The 17,597-nt window shown below is 37.6% G+C and overlaps 1 protein-coding gene across 2 annotated transcripts; it reads right to left on the bottom strand.

The window, feature by feature from the left end:
- Positions 8,924-13,373, bottom strand: LOC109823910 (probable serine/threonine-protein kinase At1g01540). Of its 2 annotated transcripts, none has more exons than XM_020390358.1 (7): positions 12,503-13,372; positions 12,257-12,361; positions 11,380-11,502; positions 11,116-11,286; positions 10,894-11,023; positions 10,259-10,468; positions 8,924-9,298 (listed from the first exon to the last, which is right to left on the bottom strand). In XM_020390358.1, exons 1-7 carry the CDS (start codon positions 13,138-13,140, stop codon positions 9,158-9,160), a joined length of 1,518 nt encoding a protein of 505 aa, XP_020245947.1. In that variant the 5' UTR covers positions 13,141-13,372; the 3' UTR covers positions 8,924-9,157. The 2 variants fall into 2 exon arrangements, 1 of the variants encoding a protein (XP_020245947.1); XR_002242504.1 differs by lacking the exon at positions 8,924-9,298 and adding an exon at positions 10,590-10,762 and having other exon boundaries at positions 10,363-10,468; positions 12,503-13,373.

The following is a 17,597-nucleotide window of genomic DNA, read 5'->3' as shown; positions in this document are numbered from 1 at the left end:
ACTTTCTGTAGTAGAGAGAAAGAACTAGAATTACTGGAGTGAGGTACGACGTCAAGTGACGAATCTCCTTAAGACAAATTATGCCCCCTGCTATGGTGTTTACAAGATGATCGGTCGACGCTGTCTCCTAAGATACAACACTCCTTCACAGCTTCGGAGAAATACTTCTACAAATCTAACCGTGCCTTCCACCACACCAGAAAGGAAAACGAATGGAAGAAGAACGAACACAAAATTCAGATCTCTTTTTAACACACTGGATTTGATTCAATGTTGAGTGTTTTAGGAATGAGATTTTGGGTTCATTTTATATGGACTAGGTGTCTTTTGAAGACATCCATTAACCAAAGAACGCACCCATTCGGAATAAAAAGAAGTGACTATTCGGGTTCGAACAGATACAACTCAACCGAACAGTTGTGACTCTTCGTGATTAGATACGCCCATTAAACTTTAGTTTTGGTCCATCTTCTAACTTGAATATCTTATTAATTCGGAAACCGATTTGAACAAGTGAGTATACTAGATTCATTGCCTTTTGAATGAAGAATGTGTTCAAACTCACTCTCATCCATTTCGGACAGTAGGACCCACCAAAAAGTTTAGCTCAATTTGCCCAAAAATTCACTTGGAAAAATCCAAGTTTCCCCAACACCGAGTTACATCAAGAAAGGCATAACACAATTTTGGCAATTTGATGAGCTACAAAGCTATCGTCTCATAACAACATTTGTATGTAACTTACTGTGAAACTGATACGAGTCGCCATGCGAGCACCCTTGATCGCGGAATTATCAAGAGTGGGTTGTGAAGAAAACAACAGAAGAACACACAAATAGTTAATTTGGCCAAAGGAAAATACCTTCTCTAGATTATGAGAATTAACCGATTACAAATCTCTCTCTCTCAATCTCTCTAGATCAAAGAACAACCTCTCTGGTCTCTTTTTTTATTACAATCTGGATGATCAACCCTAGAAAAGTCGTGTTTCTACTTATATCAAATAGAAATCCTAAATAGTGCAGGAAACTAAGCTCAGACCTAAAACTGTGTTGTGGTCGACCGTGGTGGTCGACTGTGTAGGTATCACGGTCGACCGCGGCGGTCGACCAAACCAACTTCCCGAGAGTAAAATAGTTACAGTCATGGCACGGTCGACCGTGGTGGTCGACTGAATCTCCTCACGGTCGACCGTGTAGGTATCGCGATCGACCGAATCCAACTCCAGAGACTTAAATTCCTACAGGGTATGCACGGTCGACCGCGACAGTCGACCGCCTTCGGATCCAGCTCCTCCTGAGCTCCTGTGCACGTTCGCTGTCGATCGTGGCTGACTCGCGGTCGATCGTAGGCAGTCCAAACTCGTTTCCTACAGATTCCTGTAGCCTTCGACGTTGCCGCCTCTAACGACTTCTTCCACGCCTCTATTCTCAAGATACCATAAGAATCATCTATCCTTAAACTTTTGATGAGAATCGCTAAGCTCCTGAAGCAAGGAAGAAGATACACCCATATCATGGCTCCTCCCTTTAGGAACTTAAAGTCCCGTTCAAGTTAGAACTGGAGCTGAGGGAACTCGCGAGCCCCTCCTTCTCTGTTGAACCACCTGGATGTGCTAGGAACCTGACCCTGGCATCTGATTAAAAATGACTCTTTTGTCTCGCGTCTCGTCGTAGTCACCTTTCGTTCTAAAATGCAAGCTTCCTTGAGTGGTTCTTCTCTATCGAACCATAAATCATCGACATGTGGTAAGATCGTTTTGTCATCACCTTCATCATCCAACAATGGAGGTTCAAATAATTTCAAGTACTCTGTATTGATCACCGAATACATGCCGAGGTAAGGTGGTAAATCTAGTTTGAAAACGTTATCACCAATTTGATCAATAATCCGAAACAGACCATATCGTATAGGCTTCAACTTTTTTCCCTCTCCTTTTAGTCGTTCCTTACTCAACTTCAACCATACTATATCACCTTTACCAAAATTACAAGGAACTCGATGTTGATCATGTTTCGCCTTATATTTAGCTTGTGTTTTCTTCAATTGTGCTTCCACTGTGGCATGAATATGTGCAATCTTCTCCAAAAATCACCGAGCTCATTGCCTTTCACTCTCTTCCTTGCCGTCGTCCGTAGCTTCACTTGAAAACATGTGATCAAACGGACTCGGAGGTAAAAACCCATAACAAGTCTCAAACGATGATTTCTCCGAAGATCCATGAATAGCCCGATTAAACGCAAACTAAAGATATGGTAAATTCTCATCCTAAGTCTTGGTATGCTTGGAATTGTATCCTCTCAACATGTGAACCATAGTCCGATTAACCACTTTTGTTTGTCCGTTTGTTTATGGATGGAATGTCATGCTCTTCTTCAACCTAGTGTCCATCAAGCTCCACAAAGAATCCCAAAAATATCCGAGAAACCGGCTATCTCGATCTGAAATAATCAAATTCGGCAACCCAAAGTGCTTTCACACATGCTCAAAGAACAATTGCGCTACACCCGCTCCCATCACGGTCTTCTTACAAAGAATCAAGATCGCCATCTTGCTAAACCGGTCCACCACAACAACAAATAATCATATCCTCGCTTGGTCGTCGGCAATCCTCCTAAAAAATCCATAGAAATACTCTCCTACGGTCTCGAAGGTACCGACAATGGTAGATACAATCCCCATTTCCTATTGGAAGGTTTTGAAATACAACATAGCTTACACTCTCCAACATACTTAGTGACATCCTCCAACATCTTTAGCCAAAAGACATGGCGCCGTAGATTGAGAAGCGTCTTCTGAATCCTAAAATGACGTTGCACACGTGATGTATGTGCTTCTTGAATCCACAAAAGCTCCTGAATCTGTCTCTTGATCTCCTCAGACTCCTCTACAGATGTTCGGTATAGGCCTATATTCGGCAAGGAACTCTCGCCGGTCAACATAATCTCATGCTCCACACCTCACAGTGGTGGTAGTCCCGTGATCTCCAAAAACATGTCCTCGTACTTAGCCTTCAACCTGTCAAGATATCCTTCCTGAAGTTTGCTCAAGGTAGTCAAGCACATCCTACTCAGCTGCTTCTCATAAGGCCTAATGAATAATAATATAAACTTCTTGCTTGCATTCACCAGCCTCTTCGCCTGAGTCACTGTCACCAAACTCGTCTCCTAAGGAAGAGACGCCGAACGAAAAATGAATTGTTCGCCATCTTTGGTGAATGTATACTTCTGGGCCCGCCTATCATAGACCGCATATCTATCCCATAAATAAGGATTACCCAGTATCACTTGACAAACATCAAACGGAACGATGTCACATGTGACCTCATCGATATACGACTCGTGGAGTGCAAATCTGAACGTACATTGGTTGATCACACTCAATCCCGCCTCCTTCTGAGTCAACCCCAAAGGATAGGGTTTCAGATGTTTAACCGTCTTCAATCCCAGCTTCTGAACCAAGGCCTCGGATATCAAATTCTTTTGGCTCCCTGGATCCATTATGGCATCAACCAAGCTGGTCTTAACTTGCAGCTTTAAAACAAAGAGTTGTTCTCTCGGGTCTTCGTCTTCTGTCGTAGCCTGCTTCCCCGTCATGAGGTTAAGACTGCTGTTGGGTTCTGTCATCCTATGAACTTCCTTCGGGCCCTATGCTACCACGTATGCTTTCTTCTCCTTATTTTCTTCAATCCCTTCGGCTTTAGATGAGGATACTTCTCCCAGCAAAGATCAGCTACATGTCCTGTCTGTTTGCAGTGATTGCATGTCAATCCTACCTTCCCCGAGTCACCCTTCTTCTTCTCTTTCTTGGGTTGAGAGCCACTAGACTTGCCTCCCGTTTGTTTGGATTCCCCCTTCGTTTCGTTGCCCTTCTTTTGCCTACCCTCAATGGTAATGACCTTCATACTCGCCTCTGCAATGGACTCTACTGTGAAAAGCCTCATCTCCTTTCAGATATATTTGTTCAGACCCGCCATATACTTCATAAAAATGGGATATTCCTCTGTTGCGATGTTGAGGATCATTACCTGCTGCTGGAACTCCGTCGTATACTCTTGAACGGTCTGGTTGAACCATTGGCACAACTCGTACCACTTGTACCAACGCTCTTCGAGGAACCCTACTGGATAAAATTACTTCCTAAGTAGTTCTTTGAACTTGTTCCACGATACTGCCTTCTTCTTCTGCTTGCAATAGGATTTCTACCATGTCAATGCATGCCCTGAAAGCTTCAAAGTCGCGAACACGAGCTTCTCCTTGGATGAATATCCGTAGAGTGTGAAATAGGTCTCCATCCGCTTGATCCAATCATCAAGCCTCTCGATGTTGACACTCCCGTCATAAACAGGAATCTCCACTTTGAAGTCTATCTATAAATTCTGGTAAGAACCTTTACCCCCTTGGTGTGAAACAAACTTAACAACATGGGCCTCCTCATCTGAATCAGAATCCTCGCCTTCTCCATCAGACTTCACAAGTTTCTTCTTGCTTTTCGAAGAAGATTCCTCCTTGTTTCCTTTGTCTTTAACAAGATTGATGAGTTGCACGAGGGTCGAACCCATTGTCTCCATCTGCTTCTCCAATGCATCTAGCCTTGTTGAACTATCTCCTTCAGTCATATTCTTCTTCCTTAATTTCTGGACTCTTTCCAATGAAATAAGGATCTCACCTAGCTTCTTGTATTATGATCGAGTCAGGATCATACACAGGATGCCCCCTTCACATGATCTGATCGCTCTGATACCAACTTGATACGAGTTTTGAATCCACAAAAGCTCCTGAATCTGTCTCTTGATCTCCTCAGACTCCTCTACAGATGTTCGGTATAGGCCTATATTCGGCAAGGAACTCTCGCCGGTCAACATAATCTCATGCTCCACACCTCACAGTGGTGGTAGTCCCGTGATCTCCAAAAACATGTCCTCGTACTTAGCCTTCAACCTGTCAAGATATCCTTCCTGAAGTTTGCTCAAGGTAGTCAAGCACATCCTACTCAGCTGCTTCTCATAAGGCCTAATGAATAATAATATAAACTTCTTGCTTGCATTCACCAGCCTCTTCGCCTGAGTCACTGTCACCAAACTCGTCTCCTAAGGAAGAGACGCCGAACGAAAAATGAATTGTTCGCCATCTTTGGTGAATGTATACTTCTGGGCCCGCCTATCATAGACCGCATATCTATCCCATAAATAAGGATTACCCAGTATCACTTGACAAACATCAAACGGAACGATGTCACATGTGACCTCATCGATATACGACTCGTGGAGTGCAAATCTGAACGTACATTGGTTGATCACACTCAATCCCGCCTCCTTCTGAGTCAACCCCAAAGGATAGGGTTTCAGATGTTTAACCGTCTTCAATCCCAGCTTCTGAACCAAGGCCTCGGATATCAAATTCTTTTGGCTCCCTGGATCCATTATGGCATCAACCAAGCTGGTCTTAACTTGCAGCTTTAAAACAAAGAGTTGTTCTCTCGGGTCTTCGTCTTCTGTCGTAGCCTGCTTCCCCGTCATGAGGTTAAGACTGCTGTTGGGTTCTGTCATCCTATGAACTTCCTTCGGGCCCTATGCTACCACGTATGCTTTCTTCTCCTTATTTTCTTCAATCCCTTCGGCTTTAGATGAGGATACTTCTCCCAGCAAAGATCAGCTACATGTCCTGTCTGTTTGCAGTGATTGCATGTCAATCCTACCTTCCCCGAGTCACCATTCTTCTTCTCTTTCTTGGGTTGAGAGCCACTAGACTTGCCTCCCGTTTGTTTGGATTCCCCCTTCGTTTCGTTGCCCTTCTTTTGCCTACCCTCAATGGTAATGACCTTCATACTCGCCTCTGCAATGGACTCTACTGTGAAAAGCCTCATCTCCTTTCAGATATATTTGTTCAGACCCGCCATATACTTCATAAAAATGGGATATATTACCTGCTGCTGGAACTCCGTCGTATACTCTTGAACGGTCTGGTTGAACCATTGGCACAACTCGTACCACTTGTACCAACGCTCTTCGAGGAACCCTACTGGATAAAATTACTTCCTAAGTAGTTCTTTGAACTTGTTCCACGATACTGCCTTCTTCTTCTGCTTGCAATAGGATTTCTACCATGTCAATGCATGCCCTGAAAGCTTCAAAGTCGCGAACACGAGCTTCTCCTTGGATGAATATCCGTAGAGTGTGAAATAGGTCTCCATCCGCTTGATCCAATCATCAAGCCTCTCGATGTTGACACTCCCGTCATAAACAGGAATCTCCACTTTGAAGTCTATCTATAAATTCTGGTAAGAACCTTTACCCCCTTGGTGTGAAACAAACTTAACAACATGGGCCTCCTCATCTGAATCAGAATCCTCGCCTTCTCCATCAGACTTCACAAGTTTCTTCTTGCTTTTCGAAGAAGATTCCTCCTTGTTTCCTTTGTCTTTAACAAGATTGATGAGTTGCACGAGGGTCGAACCCATTGTCTCCATCTGCTTCTCCAATGCATCTAGCCTTGTTGAACTATCTCCTTCAGTCATATTCTTCTTCCTTAATTTCTGGACTCTTTCCAATGAAATAAGGATCTCACCTAGCTTCTTGTATTATGATCGAGTCAGGATCATACACAGGATGCCCCCTTCACATGATCTGATCGCTCTGATACCAACTTGATACGAGTTGCCGTGCGAGCATCCTTGATCGCGGAATTATCAAGAGTGGGTTGTGAAGAAAACAACAGAAGAACACACAAAGAGTTGATTTGAGCGAAGGAAAATATATTCTCTAGATTATGAGAATTAATCGATTACAAATCTCTTTCTCACAATATCTGTAGATCAAAAAACAACCTCTCTGATCTCTTTTCTGATTACAATCTGGATGATCAACCCTAGAAAAGTCGTGTTTCTATTTATATCAAATAGAAATCCTAAACAGTGCAGGAAACTAAGCTCAGGTCCAAAACTACGTCGCGGTCGACCGTGACGCTCGACCGTGCAGGTATCGCGGTCGACCACGACGATCGACCAAACCAACTTCCAGAGAGTAAAATAGTTACAGTCATGGCGCGGTCGACCGTGGCGGTCGACTGAATCTCCTCGCGGTCGACCATGCAGGTATCGTGGTCGACCGAATCCAACTCCAGAGACTTAAATTCCTATAGGGTACGCGCGGTCGACCGCGGCCGTCGACCGCCTTCGGATCCAGCTCCTCCTGAGCTCTTGTGCACGTTCGCGGTCGACCGTGGCTGACTCGCGATCGACCGCAGGCAGTCCAAACTTGTTTCCTGCAGATTCCTGTAGCCTTCAACGTTGACGCCTCTGACGACTTCTTCCACGTCTCTATTCTTAAGATACTATGAGAGTCATCTATCCTCAAACTTCTGATGAGGATCGCTAAGCTCCCGAAGTAAGAAAGAAGATACACCCGTATCAGAAACTCCTCTCCAAAGGCTTAGCCCCTTCGAGAATACCACCATGGCTTACCAGAGATTCCTTCAAGTTACAAAAACTCTCCAATCACACTCTGTGCATCAACAAAACTGAGATGGTGGAAACACCAAGCTGAAAAGTGAATTTCAAGCCCTCATGAATAACCTAAGCGGCCGTGGACAACTCGATCCTTTTGATTATAACTGCTTTCAACCATGTGTATTCCTTGGCTCCTTCAAATATAACAACGCTCCAACCCTCTTTCTTTGTATCTTGATCTGTGTAGTTTTTATTAATTTATTGATCAGTGTCTTTAGTTTTAGGCCAAAATAATTCACTTTTTTAATTAACATGTCCAATTCTTATCAGGTTCAGATCCTCTCCACTACTAAAAAGTAGTAGAGAGATAATTGCAAATTCATAACCATTGATTTGTTTGGTGAATAGTTGTGAGTTGCCTTTGAGCGTAAATTAGGAAAATAGTGCAATTCATAGGGATATGGTGACTGACGAGTGTTAGACATGGAATGAATCATAACCATTCACTATGTTGATAAACGACTTTTGATTCATATAGCGGTCTCTCCATTATTATTATTTTTGATAGTGAAGAAGATCCAAATTCTTACAGAATAGACCGAGCGAAACTACTTTTATTAGCTTCCATTCATATTGGTTTTTAATCCGAAATGATTCAGTTTGGCCGTAGATTTGTCAAGAGTGAACCTAATCTGATTGTTCACCCTACCCTCTTTCCTTCTGGTTGTTTTTCCTTTATTATCTTTTCGCATATGAATATTATATATTTGTCTATATAGTTATGCTAAATATCATAAAAACTCCCCCTTCACTTCAAAATAACAGAAAACCCCTTTAAGTTTAGGGGTTATCAGAAATCCCCTTTAACTTTAAAATTTTATCAGAAAAACCCGCTAAATCTTGAGGTGTCTTCTGATAAAATCTGAAAGTTAAAGGGTGTTTATTGATAACCCCTATACTTGAGGGGTGGAGGGGGGTTGGTTGTCAGATATTTTGGAAGTTAAGGGGGTTTTGTCAACAATCGTCCAAAGTTAAGGGGTGTTTTCTGATATTTACCAATATATTAACGTATGATCAATGATCAGATTCAGTATCAAACTTATAGAACTTGATCCATACGTCACACAATTGATGACATTTTCCTTAATGTCCCAAAGCATTTTTCATGAAGAATGATCAGTATATATTACTTTTCTCGAAACATTATGATGAAAAAGACATAATGCATAATAAGGCCATCAATCATTAAGAGTCAGATCAAAATCTTTGGTCATGCTAACTGTTGAGCCGAGTAAACTATAAACAGGAAAGTTGGCAGTAATCGTAATCTCCATGAACTGAAAATAGCAATTCCATACAATGTCACAGTATCACTCTAGTGTCCAGAGATCAAGGTTACAGTTTGCAGCAGATTGATAATCTAGCAATAACCAAGTAAATTAAAACAAATCCGGAGCCTTGCCCAAAATTTTCGATAGGATAATAATACTAATGCAACTTTATTGAACAAAAGATACGGAAAAAGTTAAAAACTTATCAGCAACGTACGATCAAGATCTCTGAACAATGCACAGTATAATAAAACCATCCGGTTTCTACAAAATTTTTGTAGCATCAGGCAACATGGGACAAATATGCACATTGGGCTGTCATATACAACAATTTAACCCTTATGACTATAATTTCAGAGCTGCTGCTCCTCTTGTTTTCTCTACCTTGATGGCCTATCAACATCGGTGCTCTCATTTGCACTGCTGTCACTTGCTTCAGCTACCGGCTTCTCTGACAATCTTTCTTTATCATGCGGGCTGTATCGGTATGATTGCCTTTGATCTCTAGCAGCTCGACGTTCCTGAGGACCATACAAAGATAAAGTCCTGGTAAGATATAATTATACTTTCTTAAATGTTAAAAATGAACTAAAGATGAGCAATTTATGATTAGTTTTCAACCAGATATCACTACTTGTTAAGTACACACATCCTCGACATATATGTACCTAAAGAAAGAGGATATGCTTTCAGTTCTCTTATTGGTTTTTTCAATCTCATCAAGTAGACATGCAAAAATTGATGCAGTAAAGTATCACACTCACAGAAATTAAGAAGCCAATAGGGGGAGGGGGGGAAGGGGGTGGAGAATGTTGGCAATCAGAAATTATGACATAGCTTTACAAATGCAATGATGGAACGATTTGCGGGGTTAAAATTATTAATATTGTCATCAAACTTGCATACATAAAAGGTATATGAAAAGAAAATCATGAATTTTAAAAGTTTCTAAAACATGCATCAAATTGTTGCAAAATGGGAAATATTTTGAAAGTGGAAGAACAGACCACTTTATGTTTAGGAGCCTTCGGCTCACAATTACATGCGCAAATAATTTTTATGGTGTGCAAATCAGAAAAGAAAGAAAAAAGTTGCAGGACAATGAAATAAGATCCACCAAACACATATATACTTTATTGAATAATCTAACTTAGTGATATACATAAAAGAAGGATCCATGTGTGTGAAATTCAATCTTAAACTAGTTCTGATTCAAATGACTCACACATAGGCACAAAAAAAAGGAGAGAGAAAGAAGAAAGCAACAGGAACTGAAATATTACGCACTACATATGTTGCCAACTTAATGATAGACATGAAGGTCCTTGCATGTGCAATTCAAGTTAGCCCCAGAAGAAAGCAAAGCATAATACGATACCAATGTACAAGTGAGATTCTAATCTTGAGATGAAAATTATAAAAAGGATGCTCTAATAACCTGAGATCGGACTTTTAATATTTAAAAAGCGTCGTTAACTTACATCTCTATATGGAAAGTCATCAACTTCAAGCATGTGGATCACATGCCCCATTTTTGGCCTCTTTTGTGCATCAGGATCAACACATCGCAATGCTACCAAAAGTGCCCTCTTCAACGCCCTTGAAGTAGGCTTTTCTGGGATTTTTGGATCCACAACCCCCTCTGAGTTTCGATTACTAACCATCGTCTTAAGCCATTCTACTAGATTAACCTGAAATTTCCAATGCAAACTTTATAAACATGCTCCAAGTACAAAAGTTAGTTGAGTTTCCATTGTATGAAGGGTTTTTAGGTATTAATCACTGAAATGTTCAATAATTCCATATTAGTACCTCAAATCTTTGAAACTGCGCATACGTCCCTCAAATCCTGAGGGCTCTTTCAATTTGGTTCCCCAGTTATCAAAATATACAGCTCAGCATATGTCTTCCCACAAAGACCCCAATGTTCGGCCCAAAAAAAAGAAAAAGAAAAAAAAAGCACAAGTTGAGGGATATTTTGGTACCTGAGGACCAATTGCAAGAGCCCTAAGTATTAGCAATTTCAAAGATCTGAGGGACTTTATAATATGGAATTATTAAAGGTTTGAGGGACTAATATGTAAAAAATCCTTCTATAAAATAAAGAAATACTCACTTCTCCTTGTGGCCTACTGTAATCAACAGGATTTCGGCCTGAAATTATCTCCATTATGAGTATCCCAAAGCTATAAACATCACTTCTCTCATTCAACATACCAGTGCTGGCGTACTCAGGAGCCACATAACTATTAAAGAACAAATGTCATAAGATCAGCTAAAGATTTAGAGTGAGATTGAGAGAAGTAATTATAATTATAACTTAATAGCTAAAACTAACCCAAATGTCCCCATAACTCGTGTTGTGACATAGCTACTTTCAGAACCCAAGAGCTTAGCCAGCCCAAAATCAGAGACTTTAGGGTTCCACTGCTTGTCGAGCAAAATATTGCTAGACTTCACATCACGATGAACTACCTTGGGCTCAAGCCCCTCATGCAAGTACATTAACCTGCATTATGATAATTTAGTTTTTTAGGTAAGAGTTAAGGACATGTACCAAGAAGTTTAGACTTGATTGATAAATTGGTAATTGAAATAGTACCCTTTTGCTGTTCCTAGTATAATGTTCATTCGAATTTCCCAAGTGAGAGGACTGGTAGGCCCAACATCCCCATGAAGCCATTGTTCTAAGTTTCCGTTGTCTACGTACTCGTATACCAACATCCTGAAGCATCAGAAACAAGAGTCAGCTTTAAGAATGATCATTAGAATAAAATTGGTAAGGAAAAAAAATGTAAAGCTAAAACGCGCATAGGTGACATGTCTAATTCTAGTTTACAGTGAAAAACATGCATGCAACCAGCAGAAGGTAGTAGCGTGAATAGCAAAATAGTAGTCAATAGACTTGAGATTTATATGGGAAAAAACTGTGAACATTACATCCTGAATAAGTAATAAAAGTTATAAGCTTCAAAATAGTTCCCGCAGATATTAACTAATGAATAAGAAAGACGCTCTAGAACTAATAAAAAAAACTAGATTATCTACAGATCAAAATCTGGAATTTCAGTATATGCATGTAGAAATTTTACAATACTTGGAAAGAAATCAGTGAAAATACATATGTAAAAGCTAAAAGGTGCAGAGTTGATATATCTGACTCTAGTTCACACAGAGAACATGGAGTAACACAAGGAATCAATGGTAATAGCATAATATTAATCAACAGCCTTGAGATTTTAATAAAATTTTGTGAATGTTTCTGAATAAGTAGTAAAAAGTTGTAAATAGCTCATGCAAATTGATTAACTAATGAATAACAAACTCCACAACTAGTTTGAACAACTTTCAATAACTTGAGTGACCCAATGACAATGCATACTCCCGTTCTAGGTTTAATAAATGATCAATCCACTGTGCATGCAGATTAATATGATGAAATGAAAACAGATAAATTCAAGACTGAAGCAGGTTAGTACCTATGAGCACCCTCTGCACAATAACCCAGCAACCTCACCAAATTCTTATGCCGAACTCGACCAATTGCTTCGACCTCAACCTTAAATTCCCTCTCAGCTTGGCCCCTAGAAAAATAAAACCAATAAATCACCAAATCAAGAACAAACAATTAGCATGCACCAAAATCACAATATCTTCAAACATCAATCAAGATGAAATTTTGAGACCAAAGCCAAAAACAAGAATTAAAGCAAACAAATGGGTACCTGTTGTTAAGCAAATTCTTGACAGCAAGCTGAGTACCATCCCCCAAAACTCCATGATACACAATCCCATACCCACCTTCACCTATCACATTCTCATCAGCAAACATATTCGTCGCCGCCTCGACCTCCCTTAACGTGTACCAATGCCCCCAACCCAAATGAGAAACCTCAGGCACATTCACCACAACTTGCTCCGTCGACCTGCTCTCCCCACTCGAGCCTCCGCCGCCATAAGTTATCCTATGATCCTTACCAATCTCAATATGAATGCGATTAAGCCCAACTGGGTTTGAGTTTGGATTTGGGTTCTCTTCATCTTGAGGAGGGACTAAAAGGGACTGCCTCTCCACGGAGAGAGATGAAGGGTTGGATTCAGGGAGTGGGGGTTTTGGGTCTGAGGATGGGATTTCTTGGATTTCTTTGGAGAAGCTCGGGATTATCGGGTTCTGGGCGGCGGTGCTGCTGCTGACGTGGCTTCTTTTGGGGCGCTTGGAGACGATCCAGAGGGAGATGACGAAGAGGAGGAGGACGAAGGCGGCGCCGACGCAGATTCCGACGACGACCCACATGTGGAGGCCGAAGATTACGGTGCGTTTTGAGAGCTCATCGTTGAGGACTGGGGCGTTGTAGCCTGACATTTAGGTGAAAGATGGGATTTTTATGTAAAAGGAGCTAAATTTGGAAGATGGGCATCCTAAAGAGTGGATTTCGGGGAAAAGGGTGGGGTTGAATTCTGAGAGTGGGAGCAGGGAGGGGAGTGCTGAATTTGGAAAAAAGGAGAAAGAGGGTGGCTTTACTTTCAATGTGGCAGGAGACAAAGTAGCAGCGAGCTCAGAGAGAGCATTGATGGAAAGAGCAAGAGAGAGAGGCCGCAGTGGAGATGAGAGTTAAGCTTTTGGGCAGTGGGGAGGGAGAGAGATCCAGCTGTCATGACGTGGACCTTGTGGGGGCATAGTAAAAGTAATGACAATAAGAATAATAGAAAAACACCAACTCAAAATATGGGATTAAGGAAGAGAACAAGTGAGGTGTCCCCCTCCTATTACATAATGAACTAATATGATGCCTCACATGTCTCCTTCAATGATCTCATATTTTGGGTCTCTATAGCAGCGCTAATAATAATAATAACAATAGTAATCACATCTACTCCTCGATACAAATGAGAGAACCAAAAATTCACTATTCATACTACAGTAAATACTATAGTAGTATTTACTGTAGCATTGTTACTGTAGCAAATATGAAACTGGACACTGAGATTTTTTGAAAAAAATATTACTATAGCACACATGAATATTGTAGCAGAGACGAGATATTGTAGCAATTTAAAAAATTCAAAAAAAAAACTATAGAAGTTAAATCAGAATTGTTGTAGCGGAAAAAAATATCGTATTTTGCACGGTGTTCACACTAGTTTAATAATAATAATAATAAGAACAACAACATTTATTTTCTAACTGCAGTTTATACCCTTCATTAGATCTAAGTAAGGTACTTCCCTCGTAAAATATCTCCAACGATTTGCTAAATGAGCTATCAAGAGATAGTCATATGATGAGGCCTACCTTGATAGTCACATCAAAAGGTGTGGACCTCACCACTCTATTTCTTAGTAGATCATTTAGCAAAATGAGCCACCGCCTCATGCTCATTATTTCTTACACACACACACACACACACACACACACACTAGTTGAGATGTATGTGTAATGCACGTGGTTGGATATCATGATTATTTAAATTGATAAAAATAGAATAAAAAAAACAAAGTCGTGGGATAAATCATCAACTCAATAATCTCTCTCAAATAAAATATTGTTATTGTTTTCTTCAATCCAGACTGTGGCCACGTGATCTAATATTTATGAGTTATAAACACATTGATCTATTACAACATCTCCGTTTATTAATATCTTGAAGTCTTCAAAAGATGGATGATCATTCAATTCGCAAAGAAATTTTGCATATGAATTTATTTGCAATATATCCATTAAACTTTTAGTTGCGGTTTGACTCATATTCACATTAACTTTTAGTTGTGGTTTCACTCATATTTACATTATCTAATATTCTCATTCAATTTTATAGCTCATTCTCTGTATCATAGAAGTAAAACTGAAAATATAAAAAAATATTTTCTTGCAAAATTATAGCAGAGAAATTATGATATATTTCGCCATGTACTCTAAATATAATTTTTTTTATCTTTGATGCAAAGTTCATATTGAATCTTGCCTCAAACGATGTGAATGAAAAAAATACTATTATAGCTCATTTGCCTAGGGCAATTGTATTATATATAGGACATATAACTCATATGGAATATCTACATCTGCTAAATCGATTTTACTGTTCTGAGAACAAAATGTTAGAGGCTCATATTCAGACTTTTTGGCTCTATAAAAGATATGAGAATTTAGAGTGCGTAGCTTATATATTATAAAGAACATGCTGGTTCATTAATAATTTTCCCTAATAACAATATTATTACAATAATATTACTATTTAGTATTAAATCAATTTTATTATATAAGATTATATGACCCTTTTTATTAAATTATAAATTATATATATAGAAACCTCAAAGCTTATAGCTGGTAATTGGACTCCACAAAATATGTTAACTTTACATTATAGTTTGTTATTGGAAGTACTGTTGGCAATGTCATTACCTTTCATATTTATCTTATTATTCATGTTTTTCTGATGCAAGTACTCTTTTGCTAATCATTCAATTGGTTGTATTTAGTTTTCATAATATCAGAGGTTAGACTATTCTCTTCTGTTTAAAAAGTGTTAACATGATTTACTTATAAAATATATACACAAAGTAGCTATAGTATATACTTCAGTGCAACTCGAACATTGGCTTGAAGCCATTTAGAGTGAAATCCTTTCTACGCTAGAATGGTGATATAGTGATTAACAATCTAAAAGTCAAAGTATAAGTTTCTACAAAGGAAAAGTAATTTAATATGTCAAATTAGTAACTAATTTATAAAATATATATGGGTAGTGCAGATAGCTATAGAAAGTAAGGTATATACCTCCATGAAAATTCTATAGTGAGTGACCAACTATAATTATCCTAATTTAAGCATAAATAATTAATATTTTAGTTATTAATTTGATATGCGTAACTATGAAATATATCTCAAGCAAAAAATAAGAATTGAGATTGTATTATCATGTAGATAAATAAATAAATGTTATTAGAGCTCATCTTTATATTAAATTTAAAAGCAATAATTTAAATTATTAAGCGCCACATATTAGTTCATGTGAAAAAGTAAAGTAATATATGATCTATATACTTATTTAGTCAATCTATCAAATGTATTAAAATTATGATGACCACAGTCAAAATTATATGGTGGGTTCATATTAAATATAATTTATAAAAAAATAGTACATTAAAGTCAAAATTCTTTTAACCACTATATAGATTGTCTGAAATTTTTTGCATATATAAACTATACTGTTTAGGAATAGTGATATGCACACTTAATTATGAACTGATACATCTTAAAAGCGACTTACTCTTCAGTATCATCATTAATTAACGTATCTATGCATTACACTGAAACACAATGAAAATTTAGAAAACTATAAAAGAAACACCGTTAAAAGTTTTAAAAATTATAAAAAAACACCCTAAAAGTTTATAATTTACAAATACATAAAACTATTAAATATTATATTAAAATTAAGGAATTACCAAAAAATATTAAAAAAAGTTAAACTTTGGAGGGGTAATTTACAATATATTAAACTTTAAGGGTATTTTTTATAAATTTCAAATTTAATAGATTTTTAATAGTTATGTTCTTTTCAAAAAAGTTATGGGTAATATTGACCATGAAATTTTTTCTTAAACTTATACTTTTAAACATAGTATGATATTTTTTACAAATTTTTAATTTTCTAAGAGTTGTTAGTAATTTTGTATATTAATTTTAATATATAAAGGTTAGAAATTCTCATGGTGTTTTTTTTGAAAATTATGAATTTTAGGGACTTTTTATAATTTTTTAAACTTATAGGTCTTTTCTATAGATTGTAAATTATTTATAGACTATTTATAATTCCTATTTTTAATTTAATAATGAGTTTGAAATTCTCAGGTTATTTTTTGTAAATTTTTATTTTTTAGTTTTTGTTTTGTAATTTCTAAACTTTAGTGGTGTTTTCTATGAATTATAAATATGCACGGGATATTTGTAATTGCTATACTTTCAATGTAATATTAGGTTAGAAATTATTAGGATTTTTGTAAACTTTACAAAATTGAGGGTTTTATTTTGCAACTTATAAATAGTTCAGAGTGTTTGTTGCAAATTCCATAAATTTTTTAGGGTTGTTTGTGTTATTTATAGGTTTTTAGTGTAGGTTTGAAATTTTCAAGGTGTTTTTTTTATAAATTTTGAATTTTTAGGGATGTTTTTCCAAATTTCTAAACTTATAAGTTATTTTCTCCAAAGTCAAAAAAATTTTAGCTTCTAGTTAGCATATATTTTTTAGATTTCTCACTGAACTGAAATAAGTAAAATTTATAATTGTCAAGATATTTTAATAAAATTTAGAATTTATGGGGGTGTTTTTGAAATTTAAAAAACTTGGAGAATATTTTTTTACAAAGTCCAATTTTTTTTTAATGCTGGCTAGCATATGTTTTTCAGATTTCTCTGCGAACTGAAGTAAGTAAATGATTTGAATTATATCAAAAGTATCTCCTCTATCCAGTAGCATGTTAAGTCTCATTATGAATTGGATAAATCATTTAATTACCGATTCAAAGAGGATAGGATAATTAGAATAGATTAGGATAACAATATAATATTTAAAAAAATTAAGGGTAATATTGACCATGGAAATTTTTTTCCAAACTCATACTTTTAAATGGAGTGATAACTAATACTAATATACTATATAAGTATAATATTATATTATACTATATATACTATTATATAATCTATAATTATTATATACTATAATTATTAATATATATATAGAATAATGGAGTGAGCTGGCAGCCTCACCCTCCCATGAGCTGCAAGTGTGATGACAATGTGAGCCCGCACACCGAGGGACT

Source organism: Asparagus officinalis, chromosome 9, assembly GCF_001876935.1.
Source record: "Asparagus officinalis chromosome 9, Aspof.V1, whole genome shotgun sequence".
In the NCBI taxonomy this organism is placed as follows: Eukaryota; Viridiplantae; Streptophyta; class Magnoliopsida; order Asparagales; family Asparagaceae; genus Asparagus; species Asparagus officinalis.
Note: the sequence above shows the minus strand (reverse complement) of the source record. Positions and strands in the feature narration are given on the sequence as shown.